This window comes from Colias croceus, chromosome 19, assembly GCF_905220415.1.
Source record: "Colias croceus chromosome 19, ilColCroc2.1".
NCBI classification, from domain to species: domain Eukaryota; kingdom Metazoa; phylum Arthropoda; class Insecta; order Lepidoptera; family Pieridae; genus Colias; species Colias croceus.
In genome coordinates, this window is record NC_059555.1 from 787,661 (window position 1) to 807,288 (window position 19,628).

General features: G+C 33.6%; 2 protein-coding genes across 2 annotated transcripts in view; one reads left to right on the forward strand and one right to left on the reverse strand.

Annotated features, from left to right (window-relative positions):
* Nucleotides 1-19,628, reverse strand: part of LOC123700363 (bicaudal D-related protein homolog) — a 101,064-nt gene that overhangs the window by 50,863 nt on the left and 30,573 nt on the right. The gene's annotated exons all lie outside the window — the stretch shown is intronic.
* On the forward strand, nucleotides 12,240-13,858 carry LOC123700366. Its single transcript, XM_045647561.1, has 2 exons — nucleotides 12,240-12,876; nucleotides 13,301-13,858. Exons 1-2 carry the CDS (start codon nucleotides 12,423-12,425, stop codon nucleotides 13,354-13,356), a joined length of 510 nt encoding a protein of 169 aa, XP_045503517.1. The 5' UTR covers nucleotides 12,240-12,422; the 3' UTR covers nucleotides 13,357-13,858.

Below are 19,628 nucleotides of genomic sequence, written 5' to 3' on the forward strand. Positions count from 1 at the left end.
TCTGATATATAATATGATATAATTCTTTATAATATGTATCTACATATTATAAAGAAATTATTTTGCCTTGAGCGCGGGGACCGAATCGAGAAATTCTGTAACGAAAAAACCTCACGCTCCCCACTCCAACGGGCGGAGGTGTGGCTTGAAGGCATAGCATGCAATAGCTTTACCGCGGCAGTCCCCGAGTGCCACACGTCGTTTTTTATATTAATTTAATTGTTTTTTATTTGTATACGAATGAATAAGCATAAAAATAGTTTATCGTTTCTAAATTCTTTCATCTGTAGAATACGCAATTATTTCTGACTGACTACGGGGCAGGAAAGAAAGTCCGAACAAAAATGTTTGTTTGAAGGCACTACTGAACTGATTTTCAGACAGTTTTCACGAATAGGTATAATAATTTACATTACAGATTTAGTATATAAATTATACATTTAGTGTAAATCGATTGAAATATAATTGATGACGACACCGGAGAAAATCGGGGGCCGGGGTACCTCTTTATTAATTTGTCACACTCTTTCTTTTGTTGAATAATTCAAGAGTCAAGAAGACACAATAGTCCTAGGGATTCTTAAAGTTTTTCTTTATTTGCAAAGCTCTATATAGCATATGAATGCGACTAGCTTCACCTTGCGGCTTCACTCGCGTTTTTTACGAATAAAAAGACAGTTCGCTATCTTTAATTTAAGTTCACCTTTCTTTCTATATCATATCATTTTTGACGTGACAACGTCTTATAATTCGATAGAGCCGCCTGCACGCACGAAAAAACATGACTCATGCGGCGTTACCTCGCTCTGAGGCGTTCCATGTAAGGCTTGAAGTGCGAGCGAGAGCGCGGAACGAACGACAAAGAAGCACAATCGGACGTTGTCACGTTCAACTATCGTCAGTAAACCGACTTTACAGACAACCAATTTTTTCATCTGGATTTTTAGTAAATTCTTTATATTATAAAGATATAATTTTTACATCTTGATATAGTTAGGATGCTATAGAGATATTATAGTCTACCAATTAGTAACTGCGGTGAAACATCCCATGGGAAACTATGATATATAAAAGAGCTAGATACGTTACCCGCTCTCTATTTTGGCAAGAAAAAACTCAGGTAAGTGCCCGAGTTTCACTTAGTCACGCACCATTCAGCGTCGTGGCTGGACGTTCTTTTTGTATTTTAATCGGCAGTTGTTATTACGAAGTACATGAGTGAGACATGTATTATGTCTCGTGCGTGAGAGTGAAAGAGAGAACAACTGTATTGGTGATAATGCGTTAGTAAGTAGGTATGTATTAATTACGCTGTTTTTTAGTGCAATGATGTTGGCGTATGCCGCGTCTACTAGTATAATAGGTCATTGATGGGAAATGGGAATATCCACGCGGACGAAGTCACTTGCAAAAGCTAGTGTTTATATATTAAAAGCATTAATTAATGAAACTGTTACGAGTTTCTACAGATGAAAGTTCAGATACAGCCGGGTTTCACGCTGCACAAAAAGACAATGGCTTATTGCATTTCCTCAATTTTCCCGATATAACTTCAATTATTATTCGTGGGAATTCATTGATGTGTTATGAAATTTCCTATACGTAATTGGCTCCATATGTTTTTTGTCTAATTCACTGGTTTTAACGTAACATGCTGGGTTAATGCAATTGGGTGGTTTAACGCAGTTGGAAGCGTATTCTGTTACCTAAGAAGTAATTAATATTTAATTTTATACCCGCAGATATTTTGTGAGGTATAAATGATGAAATTTTGGTAAATTTTTCATTTATTAATTTTATTAACTTTTCTAACTTTTCTGTCTTTTCTTTCTTTCTTTCTTCTTCTTCTAACAATCAACAAAATTATTGGTTACATTAATTATAATATGAATTTCTGCAGTTATTTTAACGCCATATTATGTGTTTCATATTAATTATGAAATTAAATTATACCTAAATAGTTTTAAATGCATAGTAAAGGCTGGTAATGGACCATTTATTATTTATATTTATTGTGTTTGATGGTCTAATTAGCAGCAATTAATGGCCCTAATTATGGTCTATATTTAAAGATATTTATTTTCATTTCTATTTTTAGGATTTCATTTTATATAAGTATCTAAAACTAACATTATTCTAAGCTTATAACAATACAACACTAATTGACTTTTAAAGGGCTTTGTTACCCCTGGGAATGCCAAACCCATGGTTGTAACATGACGCAATTTATATACCTATATACTAGCCGCCCACTCCAGCTTCACCCAGGTTTGCTTGAAATAGAAACTTCGTCATCATTCAAGAGAATAGTTTTCTATAGTTGAAAGAATTGTACAAATGGTTAAAGTAGTTTTTAATAAGGTATTACATTGCACAAAAGTCTAAACAAATAAAAGAATCACCTTCAATAATAATTTTAGTCCTACCTAGGTATAGGTAGGTATGTACCTAAAATTTAATATCAAACATACCAAAATAATAAATATTTCAGGACAATTTACACACACACGGCACGATCTGATCCCATACTAAGCTTTCGCTTGTGTTATGGAAACCAGATGGCTGATAAACATACATAAATATTATAATTTTAAATAAAATATGTATGTAACAAAATAAAAACAGAGACACAATATAAAACGTTGTAGGTACATATAGTACCTTGCAAATGTAACAAAAAGTACAACACTCAATATAATCCTATCCGACAAAAGTTGGCTATTCTAATGTCTCATTAGCCAGCAAACCCTTTTCGCACACGCAAGATAAATAAGGCCACTGTAACAGTTACACAAGGAAGTTACATTTACATGCAATATGTATTGTTACGTGTTTTATATAAAGGCGTGTGTGGGGCAATGGGGTCCCATGGTTATATGTTATAGTTTATGAATTTGGAAGTACCTTCTAAGTGAAGTACCATGGCCCCTAGTGGGGTAAGGGGCAGATGCATTATACATCTGTTTCACTGATCGATTTTCTTTAGGGACAAGTAGGTGATCAGCCTTCTGTGTCCTACCAGACCAAGACTTTTTTTTCTTCGTCTTCACCGGGAATCGAACCCAAGTTCCCTCGGTGTTACGCTCATGCGTCAACCACTCTATCGAGGAGGCGGTCACCTTCTAAGTATGTACGTTTGGGAAAAGCTGTATTAAAAATAGGGGAATATATAGATTGAAAACTTCATTGCAAATTCGATTTAATTAAAAGATCGACTGACACATAAAGAAACATTTATATTTTTATTTCTTTCTCTCTTTCTTTAGAGTGCCTGCATACCGAGAATGCCAATATATATAAGGATTGATGAGATCCAATGTATAGAGGCAGGGGCCAGTATTTCGTGGTCAGACATAACCTTAATATTAAGGTTTCCTGGTAAATATAGATTTAATTTTGCAAGACATCAAAAGATTACCAAATAATAAACTTGATCTAAATTTATTATCTGTTATACTTTTCACTACGAAACGGCTATTCATAAAATGACGGATTGCGTCACTCGTTAATGTCGCGGCACACGCACGCAACTATTATTTTTCTCTTACTATATTATCTCCGTGTAGCCGCCATTTACAAAATTTGTGAAGAGAACTCTATACTCTACCGTCACCAGTCTCTTCTTGCATTACGGTCATTACCAGGGGCCTTAGCCAAACGGCAAAACGCCAAGGAATAGAATACGCTATCGATAGAAATTGACATAAGCGTATGATGTTTTGCATAAGGATTCGGTCACCCTACCAACGACAACGACGACCACGAACAAAATTTTCATCCAGTCGCAATTAAATAAAATTGTGCAAATCACAATTAAAAATGAAATTTAAGAATTTCCTATCGTATTGGTGTTTGGAAAAAAAATTTTTGAGATCAATGGATAAACAAACAGGTTTTTCATAGAAACGGTGGCTCCTAGAAAAAAATGTATTTAACCTTTTTTATAGATAATTAGATGATCTACAATTTTGGTTCAGGTGATTGTATGATAAACTTACCATCTCGGCGAAAATCGCAAAAAACCCTATTTTTTTTATTAATTGACCTCGAAATTTTTTATTTCCGAGTACCAGAATGACGGGAGATTTTAATATTGATTTTGAACAAATTTCGGCAAGATTGGAACTTTGGTCGTGGTCGTCTGCGTCGTTGGTAGTGTGATCGAACCATTACCAAAATGTCATGAGCTTATGTCAATAATTAGCGTTAGCAGTTTCTATTCCATGGCGTTACGTACGTTTGTCTAAGGCCCCTGGGGCCTTAGCCAAACGGCAAAACGCCAAGGAATAGAATACGCTATCGATAGAAATTGACATAAGCGTATGATGTTTTGCATAAGGATTCGGTCACCCTACCAACGACAACGACGACCACCAACAAAATTTTCATCCAGTCGCAATTAAATAAAATTGTGCAAAACACAATTAAAAATGAAATTTAAGAATTTCCTGTCGTATTGGTGTTTGGAAAAAAAAATTTGGAAAAAAAAATGATAAACAAACAGGTTTTTCATAGAAACGGTGGTTCCTAGAAAAAAATGTATTTAACCTTTTTTATAGATAATTAGATTATATACAATTTTGGTTCAGGTGATTGTATGATAAACTTACCGTCTCGGCGAAAATCGCAAAAAAACCCTATTTCTTTTTATTAATTGACCTCGAATTTTTTTATTCCTGAGTACCAGAATGACGGGAGATTTTAATATTGATTTTGAACAAATTTCGGCAAGATTGGAACTTTGGTCGTGGTCGTCTGCGTCGTTGGTAGTGTGATCGAACCATTACCAAAATGTCATGAGCTTATGTCAATAATTAGCGTTAGCAGTTTCTATTCCATGGCGTTACGTACGTTTGTCTAAGGCCCCTGCAATCAAAATGCCAACGTTAGAAATCAAATTAACATAAATCTACAATATTTGCATAATTTCCTATTTATTGGACAAGATTTATCGACGTTAATTGCATTAAACATTATGAGTTGTTCTTAACCGGGTAAATAAAATTGGTTGTGATTATTGATAGTGGAAAAATATGCAATATTGCTGGACATGGGAAAGAATAAACTGTTTTTCCACGACAATAAATTGGAATCTGTTTTAATGCTATATTTACTTATGTCTTATGAAACACTATTATTATTTTACTTTAAATTTTAATGAATCACTTCGTCGCTTTGCAATCATGCAATGCCTTTTTCTCATATTTACAGTTATGTACTAGCTGTGCCCCGCGGTGCTCCGTAATCCGTTCATATTGATCTTAGAGTGATGATAATATACCTTCCTCCTACCTATATCCTTCCTCGATAAATGGGCTATCTATCTAGCACCGAAAGAATTTTTCAAATCGGACCAGTAGTTTCTGAGATTAGCGCGATCAAACAAACTCTTCAGCTTTATAATTTAAGTATAGATATTATGTATGTATACCGAAAAAAACTTTAATATCCCGTAGATTCAGAGTAAACTTTCAATTACATTCATCTCAAAAGAATTGACTGGAAACAGGAAATATCTATAATCAGATAACCATACTGATGTTATGATAATATCGTCTTTGTTCGAGTCATTGTTTTAAACAGGAAATGTTTCCCAAACCGAATACTTAACCGACTTAAAAGTTAGGTTATTCGTGAGAAAAGTGTTGTTATTAATGTTTACTTAGCTTCCTAGATTTTAAAACTAAACATACGCGTCAACTGATTTAATGGTTATGGCTTTTTAGATATTATGTCTTTATATTTAAAAAAAAATAGAGTGTTAGTTACACTCAACATAGCTGAATACAAAGAGCAGCGAGTAATATCTATAGATAATAATATAGATATCATCTATACTAATATATATGACACTGAAGGATCTGTTTGTTTGTTTGCTTGCTGGAGCGCGGTAATCTCAAGAGCTGCTGTTCCGATTGAGAATTTTTTATTATTCTTAGATACATCACTCGATCGAGCAATGGGGGTAAAACCGTGGGACACAGCTAGCGTAGATAAATTATATAGTATAGACATAGAACACATAGTTTATTGAGAATTTAGCCGAGTAACAGAGTACAATAAGTCATAAAAGGTCCATCATGTTTTATGGTAGATAAAAGGCTATTTCACAAAAAGCCGTTTCCGGTGCGATGACGTCACAAAGTATCTCACGACGTGACGACACGATTACCTACACGATACGATTTTATACGTGACCACGAATATCCGATGAGCTTTGAGTTAAGTTTTTTATAAATAATATCACATAATAATAGTGATCAATGATACGTGTCTCTGTAAGGTTTAAAAAATTATTTTCTAAAATGATTTTGCATTTTGGAATAAATATGTACATATTTACTTACCTACTTTCTATTTAATGTGTTGATTAAATTAATATTGAAATTTATTTATAAGAAATTAATCAAGAAATGAAACATAAAAACCACTTTGAATCTACTGTATTAGTTATGCTTTTGTAGAACATGACGTAGGTATATTTCGTCAAAACTAGTAAACAAGTACATTGTTAATCATTTGGTCAATAACTGCGTTAAAAACAACCGACTTCAAACTTGCACTTGCTACATTTACAAATACAGACAAAAATGCTCATAAAATAAAAACTACTGGGCCTATCCGAAATCCGAATAAAATTTTTATGGGACCAATTCGAAACCATCCCACATCGAACAAAAAAAGAATCACGTAAATCGGTTCAGAAACCTCGGAGTAATCGGTGTACATACATAAAAAAAAACATACCGGCCGAATTGATAACCTCCTCCTTTTTTTGAAGTCGGTTAAAAACTATGTATACCTAATCCAAAGCAATGAATGAATCATGATATCGCACGCTGAGAATGAAAGTGACCTAAAACGAAATTCTTGTTTTTTGGGAATCATCAATAAAGTGTTCGTAATTTACAGAACTATTTACAAATCATATCATAATTTGTTCGCATGCTAAGTCATATAGGATATTAAAGTCTGATATCATTTTAGAGGATATTGTCCAAACATACAACCCATAAAAAATAAATAAAATTAAATTTAAATATTTTTTATCTTTTTTTAAAAATTACCATTAGATATTGCGTCACTTTAGTACTGAAAACTTGTAAATCGTCTTTGACTAGTTTGGGAATGAGTCACTTTAGTATTTTTTTACTATGCATGCATTTGGACGTAACCTGAATTATGTCAACTTAGTATTAAAATATTAATGAGAAGTAGTCTAATGAAACCAAATGTTAACTAAGAAATTATATTTATTGTTTGTTTCAAGACTTATTTTTACTATTTACTTAATACGTATGGGGCAAAAAACTCTAATATTGGTATTATTAGTTTAGTTTTTTTGTTTTTTTGTTTAATTTAATTGAAGTACTAAGTCAAATTCTTCTAACAGCTGCGAGTGAAGATCTAGGTAATGAGATACGATGCAGCAACAAGTGGTTTTACGACGAATGCCAAAAGATTACTAACGAAAAGAATGAAGCATACCTATCGTTACAGCAGACCTACACTTGCAGACGAGAGAGAGCATAAAGCGCGACGAAGGAAAAAAAATAACTACATAAGAGAAAGAAGAAGAAATGTTTTGATGTCAACCAGCTTGAAGAGATTGCAAAAACTTACTCAAGGAAGGACTCGAGAAACTTAGCTCTATCCAAACTAATAGAGGTAGGAAAGATTTCAAACCTAGAACCTCAGCTTGTAAAAGTAAAGATGGCGAGCTACTAAATATGTAGTAAGAACGATATTATTAAAAGATGGAATTAGTACTTCCAAGAACTGCTAAATAGCACAGAAACTGCTGAAACATCATCTTCCATACAAAATTATACTAACATCCCAGATATCTCTCTGCCTACAAATAGACCAAGTTAAATTGGCCATTAGGAAACTCAAAAATCATAAGCCACCAGGAACTGATAACATCTCTGTGGAATTGCTAAAATATGCTGAAACTTGCTTTAAGGAGAAATTTTACTAGCTGATAGTCCAGGTGTGGAAGTCTGAAACGACGCCCTGTTAAGTTATGGGTTTTAATGATAACAACGATTATTTAGCACAATTTTCTTTATTCTTTCTAAAAGGACATTGCTTTACACATTGCATAGGTACAAGAATCACAGACTAAGTACAGGGTTGCCACAGTGACATAAGAAAAATTAAAGTTAAATTTTTCTAATATAATCTAATACGCCCGATGAGAGGAACACCGCTGTAATATAGGGTATATACAGCAGCGTGTACTGCACAAGAAAGGTGACATATTTGATTGCAGAATTATCACGGTTTATCTCTTTTAAACACGGCATATAAAATCTTCGCTTATGTCCTTTTCAATAGAATATCTCCATACACAGAAGACAAACTAGGCGACTACCAGTGCGCTTGGGGCCCTAACCGGTCGACTACTGATCAGATTTTCGCCTTGCGACAGATTCTTGAAAAAAACACTTGTGTTCAATGTCATATTATTTTCGTGGATTTCAAGGCTGCATACAACAATGTTCACCGAAATTTCCTGTACCAAGCGTTGACTGAGATCGGCATTCCACCACAATTGGTGTTACTTACAGCAATGATGTTAAAAAAAAATAACAAAGCGTCGTTCGGATCCATTCAGTATCTTGGAACCTTTTAGGGCAATGGAAGGCCTTAGGCAGGGTGATGCGCTCTCCAGCCTTCTGATTAACATAGCCTTAGAAAAATGCATCCGAGATTCCAGAAATTGAGACATCGGGCACTATTTTTCGAATAGATACAAATACTGGGATACGCGGATGACATAGACCTGGATCGCGAGGATGCTACCAGCAGTGATCCTCTACTGCTGTTAACGCATATCTTGCTATAGAACGAACTGCCCAAAAGCCCGGTCTACAAGTCAACACTGCCAAAACAGAATACCTGAAAGCTACTTACGAAACTTGGTAGGATATTGTCATCGGCGACAAGGCATTCGTGGCTGTACGTGACTTTGTGTACCTGGCATTAATAACAAACCAGAACGAAATATCTGCAGAAATATGTAAACGAATTATGGCTGCTTCGGCCTTCTAAGATATTTTCGTTCGAAACTGCTATCCCGAAACATAAAGGTACTGCTATAAAAGACCCTACTAAGAACATACGGGTCCGAAAGTTGGGTCCTGAGCAAAAAAATGAGGATTGCCTGCTGGTGTTCGAGCGAAAAATCCTTAGACGGATTTTCGGTGCTGTGCTGGAAAATAGACATTGGAGAACGCGGTATTACCATGAGCTTTATGAAATGTACGAGGAGCCGAATGTCATAAAGACCATAAAACTAAGCCGTTTACGCTGGGCCGGACACGAGGCACGTATGGAACTATGGACGACAACAAGGCACCTCTGCGTCTTCTCTATGGAAAACCAGATGGGCCAAAACTCCGATGGTTGGATGGAATCGAACGATTGGTGTGAAAAGCTGGAGAACTCAGACAAAGGACCGAGAGATCTGGAAGAAAATACTGGACCAGGCCAAGGCCCACTAGCAGCTGTAGAGCCTCAGATGATGATGATCACTCAGCGAGGAAACTCTTGTATTTCATGATAACTTTTTGGGTATGAATTTTGCGTTTTCTTTTTCATTTTCTTGAACCATTTGTAATATTATAAAATCATCTTTAATCTCTTCATATAATGACCTAAACATAAATATTTAAACAAATTATTATTGAAACAACGACATAAACTTTAATACGCCATAAAATTAACTTATCAAAATATTATTAAAACGGCCTAATTATACATAATACACTTACACAAAGAAAGCATTTAATAAAGTACAGGCATAACGTGAAATAAGTCGTTACCTTTAGAATAGTTGATAATACAAAAATGACATAATATGATTTATGTCACAATTCAAAAACTGCATTTTAGTAAGAAAGTGACCTAATACGAAAAACGGTCTTTTTAAGATTAGAACATTGACAAAATATTTACTTACCTTTCGGTAAAAAAACGCCGCAATCAGGATTGAATCACTTTAAAACTAAGAAATGTAATCACTGTGCCGACATAATACTAAAACGGTCACTATTTTAGCGGAGGGACGTATAAAATACGCAAATTATAAAGAGACGCAACATACGTGTTTTTCTCTTTCTAGGTGACATAGGATAGTTTTTGATTTATTAAATGATAGAATACCTTATTTTGAGTCATTTTATGAGTATAACTCATTTTTGCAAAATTTTGAATTAGGTCACTTTCGTTCTCAGCGTGCGATATCTACCACCAAATGAAAATCCAGTAAAAAACGTAATAGCAATTATGTAGAAAACGGCAAAGCTCAAAACGCCCACATCCGTCGCTTGGATTTCTTGAAATTAACTGGAAAATGAACTTGATCTCGCGAATGCCAACGACTTAAGCTATGCTAATCTAAGTTGTGCTGTTTCACTTAGCTAAGTAATATATTCACGTTAAGTATCACTACAAATTAATGCGAATTTGTTATTTATGAAATGGATATGGCTTTTTAATTAATTTGATATATTGTTTCTATTAAAGGTACCTGAATTATAAGAGAAAAATAAACAGTGACGACAAAAGTCCATATATTTTGTAATAAACTAGCCGATATAAGTTATCTTATTCCAAAGTTACATGACATCGTAAGTGCAACTAAAATTGGTCGAGCCATTTAGAGTAACCAGAAAGACTAAGCAACAAATTGAAAACATATATGTAGGTATATCTAATATTTTTTTTTAATAATTGCACACTTATGCTGAGTATCTCATTTCCTTTCATATTATTTTAATAACAACCATTTCCTATATAGACATTTGAAATGCATATGTCTGTAAACCTGGGTCCCTAGTCCCTACCTACACAGTACACAGTCCTATATTAAACACGAAATACAAATAAAACCATACATACACTATCTTTGTAACTACATTAATATTTTACATCGATATATTAATTAATATATTTATTTAGATGAAATTTGTTATTATGTCAGGAATTAATAAATGTCAGCAGCAAAGATGATTCGCCTTGTGATTGTGCATAAAAACTATTGCTAAGGTCAAACGATTGGCCTTACATTTTTGTAATTCAGGTTAGTCCGATTTATAATTATACTAGATTTCCGCCCGCGGCTTCGCCCGCGTTTTCAAAGAAAAGCACAAATAGTTCCCGTTCCCGTAGGATTTCCGGGATAAAACCTATCCTATGTGTTAATCCAAGTTACAATTTCATTGTAATCGGTCAGTAATATTATCTAGGTACTTTATTATGAAGAAATGTCACACAATAATTATACGAGTATGTACATGTCATGTACTTGAATAATGAACTCAATTACTGCTGGGAATAAGGTTAATCGTCGTGTACGTTGCATTATATTTAATGAGCCGTAATTAACGAGAAATGCCGTTTTTATATTAAAAATAAGGTTATGCACGTATAATATTCTAAAGTTGTATAATATACTATATACCTAACTAGCTGTTCCCTGCGTTTTCACCCGCATTGCTCCGCTCATGATTTATAGCCTATGCCTAGCCTTTTTCTAAGCCTTCCTCGATAAATGGGCTATCTAACACCGAAAGAAATTTTCAAATCAGACCTGAGATTAGCGCGTTCAAACAAGCAAACAAACTCTTCAGCTTTATAATATTTGTATAGATGTGTTGAAAAGAGAGCTATGAGACAAATAATATTTGGGTCGTAAGAATTTCAATCTGAGATCTTTAGAAGAGATATCAACGCGCTTAAAGCGAAAATCTATAGGGTCTTAAATTATCTCCACATTGAGAGTATTATAATTATATAAAATAGGTAGTTTTGAGTTTATGCTACAAACAAATACCGGTTGTAAATAATAATTTAGCACGATTTTGCACGGATACAAATATCAACACATCATGCGATGAATTTTAAATCCTTTTTTGTGCTCACTTACGTCATTTCTGCAGTGGTTAGTCACTTTTTGGTTATAAATATTAAATATATGTGGGAATAGGATAAATAATTAAGATTGTATTTCATAACTACTTTTATTTTTAGTCTGTGCTTTTCTATTATTTAATCTGTGGATATGTTATCTGTAGACTGTAAAACGATCTATGTTGTCTATGACTTGACTGTGTGTTTTTGGGGTACGATGTAATGGAGGTTGTTGAAATGTATTTTTGATATGTAACCGGTGTCTGGGAAATAAATCGATTGGGCGAATTTGGCTTTTCATTTACACCATCCCCACATAATTTGGGGGCTCGTCCGGGATAAGGGATGGTGGAATAAAGAAAAAACAGACGAAGACTATGATGCCGGTGATTTAACCTGATTAAGAATTTACGAATTACGAACGAAGACTAAGATTTAAAGAAGCTTATGATTATACGATTACGACTTGAAGACTATAAAACTTTTTATTTACATTATTCAACATGCCGCCGAAACGAGTAAAAGATGATGATGATTGTGGTGAACCATCGCCGCGTATTTCCTTCAATGACTTAGAGAAATCAATGACGCCATTTTCGGGTGATGATGCCTATGGCATCGAAACATTCGTAAAAGATTTTGAAGATATTTCCTCTTTAATGCAATGGGGCGAAATAGAAAAACTCATATTTTCGAAGCGGCTTCTCGCGGGAACCGCCAAGCTATTTTTACGTTCACTAAGTGGGACCACCACGTGGGATACACTTAAGTCTGAGCTCCGTGAGGAATTTGGTAAGAAGTTGAACAGTGCAACTGTTCACAAGAGACTTTCAACTCGCCGGATGAAGATGAATGAGACTCATCAGCAATATTTTTTACATATGAAGGAACTTGCAGTACTTGGGAATGTTGAAGATGAAGCCCTGATGGAATATGTCATCGACGGTATTAAAGACAGTGAGTCCAACAAAAATATTTTATATGGCGCTTGTAACATTAAAGAATTCAGAAAGAAATTAGACATTTATTCAGAAATTAAGAAAAAATCATATTCACCTAATAAGATTCAAAGTAATTCAGTATCAAAGTCCATTGGCATGAAAATTCAAAAAACACTACGAGTAAAGAGATGTTTCAATTGTGGAGATTTAGATCATGAGTCGCCTAATTGTACTAAAGGCATTAAATGTTTTAAATGCAACTTGTTTGGCCATAAATCAACTGAATGTTCTAAAAGTATAAAAAAGAGTTTGGAAATTATGTCAACTAAAAATAATATTGATGTGAGACCTTTCAAGAAGCTGAAAATAAATAATATTGATGTAGAAGCCCTGATTGATACCGGAAGCGATGCTAATTTAATAATTATGTCTTATTTTAGGAAGATTCAAGGTGAAAAATTGTTATCTTATAGTTCAGGAACAACAGAAACTTTAACTGGAATAGCTGAAAAGGAAATTTATACAAAAGGATCTTTCACAGCAAAAATTGAAATTGATGATTGTTATTTTGAAACTTTATTTTATGTTGTTGATGATGGCGCTATCCCTGTCAACATTATATTAGGAAATCCTGTACTGAAAGAAGTAGAAATCAATTTTAAATCTGGAACTATCACTGCAACAAGAATATTACACCTTACAATGCTAGAGAATGAAAATGAAGATATCACAAATATTGAAAACAAAGAATATAAGAATAAAATACAGAATATTATAAAAGAATATAACCCCAAAAGATGTACTAAAGCATCAAATGTAAAACTTAAAATATTATTAACCGATGATGTACCAGTTTATCAGAATCCACGACGATTGTCACCTTTGGAGCTTAACATTGTTGACAAACAGATTAAAGAATGGCTTGATGAAGGAATAATAAAAACAAGTAAGTCTGATTATGCTAGTCCAATTGTGCTTGCAAAAAAGAAGAATGGAATGTTATGGAAGATTAAGGATGGAAATAAATTAATGGTTGTACCTAAGAAAATGCAAAATGAAATTATAAGAAAACATCATGAAAACGGACATTTTGGTTGTGTTAAGACTGAGGAATTAATAAATAGAAATTATTATATGGAGAATTTAAAAGAAAAGATTAAAACAAACATTGATAATTGCGTGGAATGTATACTTAATTCAAATAAAAGAGGAAAGAAGGAAGGATTTCTACATGTAATAGATAAAGGTGATTTACCATTGTCTCCTTACCATATTGATCATCTACGACTGTTGACTCATCTGGGACAGATGATTCTGCAGGATGACCGTGTGGGAATAGGATAAATAATTAAGATTGTATTTCATAACTACTTTTATTTTTAGTCTGTGCTTTTCTATTATTTAATCTGTGGATATGTTATCTGTAGACTGTAAAACGATCTATGTTGTCTATGACTTGACTGTGTGTTTTTGGGGTACGATGTAATGGAGGTTGTTGAAATGTATTTTTGATATGTAACCGGTGTCTGGGAAATAAATCGATTGGGCGAATTTGGCTTTTCATTTACACCATCCCCACATATATTATACGCTATGTATTCAATGCCCCTTTAGTACCTCATATTATATATCGTTACATGAATTAAACGTTGTTTCCAAAGTTTTGATACTTTAATAATTAATACCTTTGCCTATCTACACTAATATTATGAAGAGGAAAACTTTGTTTGTTTGTTTGTTTGATTGTAATCAATAGGCTCATAAACTACTGGACCGATTTTAAAAATTCTTTCACTTTTCGAAAGCTACATTATCCACGAGTAACATAGGCTAGGTTTTATCCCGGAATTCCCACGGGAACGGGAACTATGCGGGTTTTTCTTTGAAAACGCGGGCGAAGCCGCAGGCGGAAAGCTAGTACATTATAATAAGGATAAATTAACATTGTTAACACATTGTGATATTCATCTCTTACGGCATTACACAGTTTATCGATCAAATATGATAACTTTTACGATATTTCTCTAAGGTGAATATTTCTCTAGAATCTAAGTCAATAAGTAAGTTTTGACGAAAAATAAATAAATAAATAAAAATAATAAAATTAAATAATGTTCATGTAGGTAACACCTAACATGTCTACCGGTCAACCAAAGCCTCCCACGCTAATAGAATTGTTTATATAATTTCAACCTTATTGCAAATATAAACATGAATCCCAAAATGTGTTGGTAAGCGCATAACTTAAGAACGGCTTAACCGATTTCGTTAATTCTTTTTTTATTATATTCCTTGAAGTACGAGGATGGTTCTTATGTAGAGAAAACGTAAATATGTACCAAGGGCGAAGCCGGGGCGGACCGCTAGTAAATAAATAAAAATAAATAATGTTCATGTAGGTAACACCTAACATTTTTTTTTTTTTTTGTATGGTGTTTCTCAATGTTAGCCAGAAGGGCTACTACATTTTAACGCGGACGCGGGGGTGAACTGAAGGTTCACCCTGGTAGCGACATGCACAAGGGCGTCCCCCCTTGACGGGGACCACGAACCTCGGCTTGAGCTGTCGCTTGAGTGGAGGAGGCCAGAAGGGCCCTAATCGGACGGGAACACCTAACATGTCTACCGGTCAGTCAAAGCCTCCCACGCTTACAGAATTGATTATATAATTTCAACCTTATTGCAAATAGAATAAGGTAATGTCAATGCCACAAGGATATGATATTGTAAAGTCTCTGATCTCACTTCTGACTCATAACCGGACTTTCAAAGTGTTGTGCTTATTTCATTATATCAATACTCATATATTATACTAGCTTACCGCCCGCGGCTTCGCCCGCTTTGTCTAAAACCAAATAATCCGCATCAAAATCCGTTGCGTAGTTTTAAAGATTTAAGCATACAAAGGGACATAGGGACAGAGAAAGCGTCTTTGTTTTATACTATGTAGTGACTATAAGATGGCCCTGCGGTTTTAACCGCAGTGCTCCACACACTCCTGTTGGTCTTAGCGTGATGATATATAGCCTATCTAACACCAAAAGAATTTTTCAAATCAGACCAGTAGTTTCTGAGATTAGCGCTTTCAAAGAATGCTTTATATATTAGTATAGATTAGTTTGTGCCCGCGGGTTCGCTTGGACAAACAAAATTGACTTCCTTATTTTTCTCTCTAGCATCCTAACTATATCCAAATTCAAAAATAATATAAAACCGCTCCGTTACGACTTGAAAGAAGGATAAACATACATACTTTCGCGTTTATTATTTACTAGTGGTCCCCCCCCGGCTTCGCCTGTCCTACATATTTCGCAATAAAAGGTAGCCTATGTCCTTTCTCGGGTATCGAAATATCTCCATACCAAATTTCATACAAATTGGTTCAGTAGTTTAGGCGTGATTGAATAACAGACAGACAGAGTTACTTTCGCATTTATAATATTAGTATGGATTTAGTTATGTCGTTTATAATTTGGTTATCTGAATTACTAAACGAATTTTAATAGACAGATAAAAGGAAAGTTCAAAATATACAATTTCACATTTTTAATTTGAGTCAGAAAGTTAGATTAAAATTTACTTTCGTTTCTACGTCAATAAATTTTTATTTATTTTCAATAGGAACATATTTAAATTTATTTTGTAAAAAACGTATGATGGCGTATAGTTTCTATAAAAATAACGATAATATTCAAACCCGATTTACAACTTATTGTATTGTTATAAATAAAAAATGGTTATTTCATGAAAAGCCCGGGGAGAAAATGTTTTAAATGTAAATTCATATACGTAGAATGCACTCATCATCACTACATAGTATATAAAACAAATCAACAAATCGCTTTCTCTGTCCCTTTTGCCTTTGTATACTTAAATCTTTAAAACTACGCAACGGATTTTGATGCGTTTTTTTTAATAGATAGTGATTCAAGAGGAAGGTTTTAGTATATAATTTATTAAGTTTTAGACAAAGCGGGCGAAGCCGCGGGCGGTAAGCTAGTAGTTATATACTAACAAGTTTACACAAAAATTGGCGACGTATGAACAGATGGACAAACATACTATAGTATCTTAAATACATTAAAGTCATACTAATGAACAAAGCAGCAAACAACAAGCAGACAGCAGGAATGCGCCTGGTGAAAACTGCATTATCAATTCATTGAACACCATTTGCATATTGTGCATATTGTGCACTGGATTATTGTTTAATAATCCATTGAGATTTTTTGTTGTTAATTATACGATGTTATTTGTAGAGGAAACATTAAAGCAATCTGTTAATGTAAATTAAACAAGAAAAGAAAGCCTACTTCGACTCTTTTAGGCGTTGGTTTTTGTTAAAAAGTAGCCATGGATTATTAACCATTTTCTTTCAAAATTGCATCCACATCGGCCACTATCGTTTAGCTACAAAAGCCTAACAGACAAACATTTATTAAACGCGAGTCGGACCGATCTTCTTCTCTAAACTTTTTCATTTATGATGTAATGTTAAGTATGGTTATTGGTTATTAATACTGCTTCTCTATCAATTGTTCAAACCAAAGAAAGCCAGATCAGATCACTAGTATACATTTCTTTACACAGGTACGTGTGAAACCGCTGAGGTTAGAAAATAAACCGTATGACCTAGATAATACAGCAGCTTTTCCTAAAATTTGCGAGCATTACTCATTGCTCTTGTAATAAAAGGTCATTTTGAAGGTTACATTACAGACCATTCATTGTATTGAATGGGTTTTTTTGAGTAAATACAGTTTATATACAAATTATATAGTGAATGGAATACAAATAGAATCTATTTTCTGTGCAAATAATAGGTGGGTTTATAAACTTAAAATTGAAATAAATAACATTCTTTGTTTATTTTTGTTTCTACCCGCAAAAAAAAAATATTTTTTCGTAACTATTCTTCTACCGCAATTAAATCATTAGTTCCCTCATTTTAAACTTCGTTCATTATCCAATACATGCCACTTATTGCCCTGACATTTGTCGCATGTATAAACATTTACAAGAAAACAACATTTATTATAATGACAAAATGGAAGACAATTACCTGTCTGTCCTTACAATAATTTAAAACTGGTCGAAAGCATCGCGTGATAATAGCATACTATTTACTGAATCTTGCTTCGCTTGTTATTAATATCTAGTTAGTAGTTAATAATATTAAAGAACTTTAAATATCAGCTTGAGCTCGGTAATCAGATACCTATGTGCTAATCCTTATAATTTTTCTATGCGCAAAACTTCTATTCACCAAAATCCGATCAGCTGTTTCATTGTGACAAATAATTGAGAAATTATATGCAATAACCACGATCTTTCTTATGTAGACATATGTAATTAAGAATTTCTTTGAACTAGTCTATAAGTCAGTCAGTAATCCATCTGACTATATTATGAGCAAAAAAATTTTAATCGACGGGCAATGCGCATACTGATAAAATCAAGATTTAAAATTTAAACCTGTTAAAAAGCCTTGATCTTCTCTTTTGGCGAATACATTTAGCATTTCCTGACGCTTTTTACCTTGATTTATTTTCTTACTTAATATAAACTCTCGTAATCAAACAAAAAAAAACCACAAAAAACAAACTTAATTCACTATTATTACAATTACATTAATTCGGATTTGAAATTTCTCAAGCAAAAGGGATATCGCGAGTATCTCTGTCCTTGTCTTACTTAAAACTAATCTTAATGAACAAAATAGCTCTTATTGCTAGGGAATAGAGACGAAATTATCTTGTAGGTGTGTGCGTGATTGATCCAGGTCAAACGAAAGTGTCTACAGATTAGTTTTTTCAAAATCTAGATCTAATTGCTAGTTTATTACGCTTCTCAATAATTCGAGATATCGCAAAATACTGAGCAGGTTTTGATTGGAGTTTTGTGTTTAGTTATATAAAGTTTAGATACGGTAGGTAGGTAGGTTTTTCAGATTCTTGATATTATTATTATTTTTCTGTTAAAATAAAAGGCAATTGATGAATATGTAGCAAAATATCTATCTAGTACTAGCTGCACCCCGCGGTTTTACCCGCATTGCTCCGCTCCTCCTGGTCTTACCTATAGCGCTACAGACTAAAGCTTTCCTCGACAAATGGACTATCACACAGTGAACAATTTCAAATCGAGCCTTTGGTTCCTGAGATTAGCGCATTCAAGCATGCAAACAAACTCTTCAGCTTTAAAATATAAGTTATGGTCTAGAATCTAGATTACAAAACATGTTGCTCATTCATGACCAAGAACTCAGTACTATTTTAATTTATCACACAATTACAACAGAGGGATTAACATTTATGTAAGAATTACTTACTTATGCGTCATTTACACATAACTTGTTATATTGTATGTTTTCGTAGCGGATGTTTATTATAACATACATACATAATATACATGGATGTCACTAATTTCTCAGCCTACAGTTTGAAAGTATTTTAACACTGTACTAGCCTTGATCGGATTTAGGTCGCCTGATAGATCATATGATTAGGGCTGCTACGTATAATATTTTTTCAGCAATAAAAAACAAGGTTTTTTTCAACATCAATTGTTTTTTTTAATGAAAATGTTTGCGAGATGAAATGGATTTTGCGTATTTCTATTATTTATATTGTAAACTTCAGATATAATAGGTATAAAATTTATTTTAGGACACCATAAAATAGAAGTTAAATAAGGTAATTACATACTAATATGTATTACTTAAATTTAAAGCCAGTTTTATTTTTCGTGCATTAACAATATTAAAGT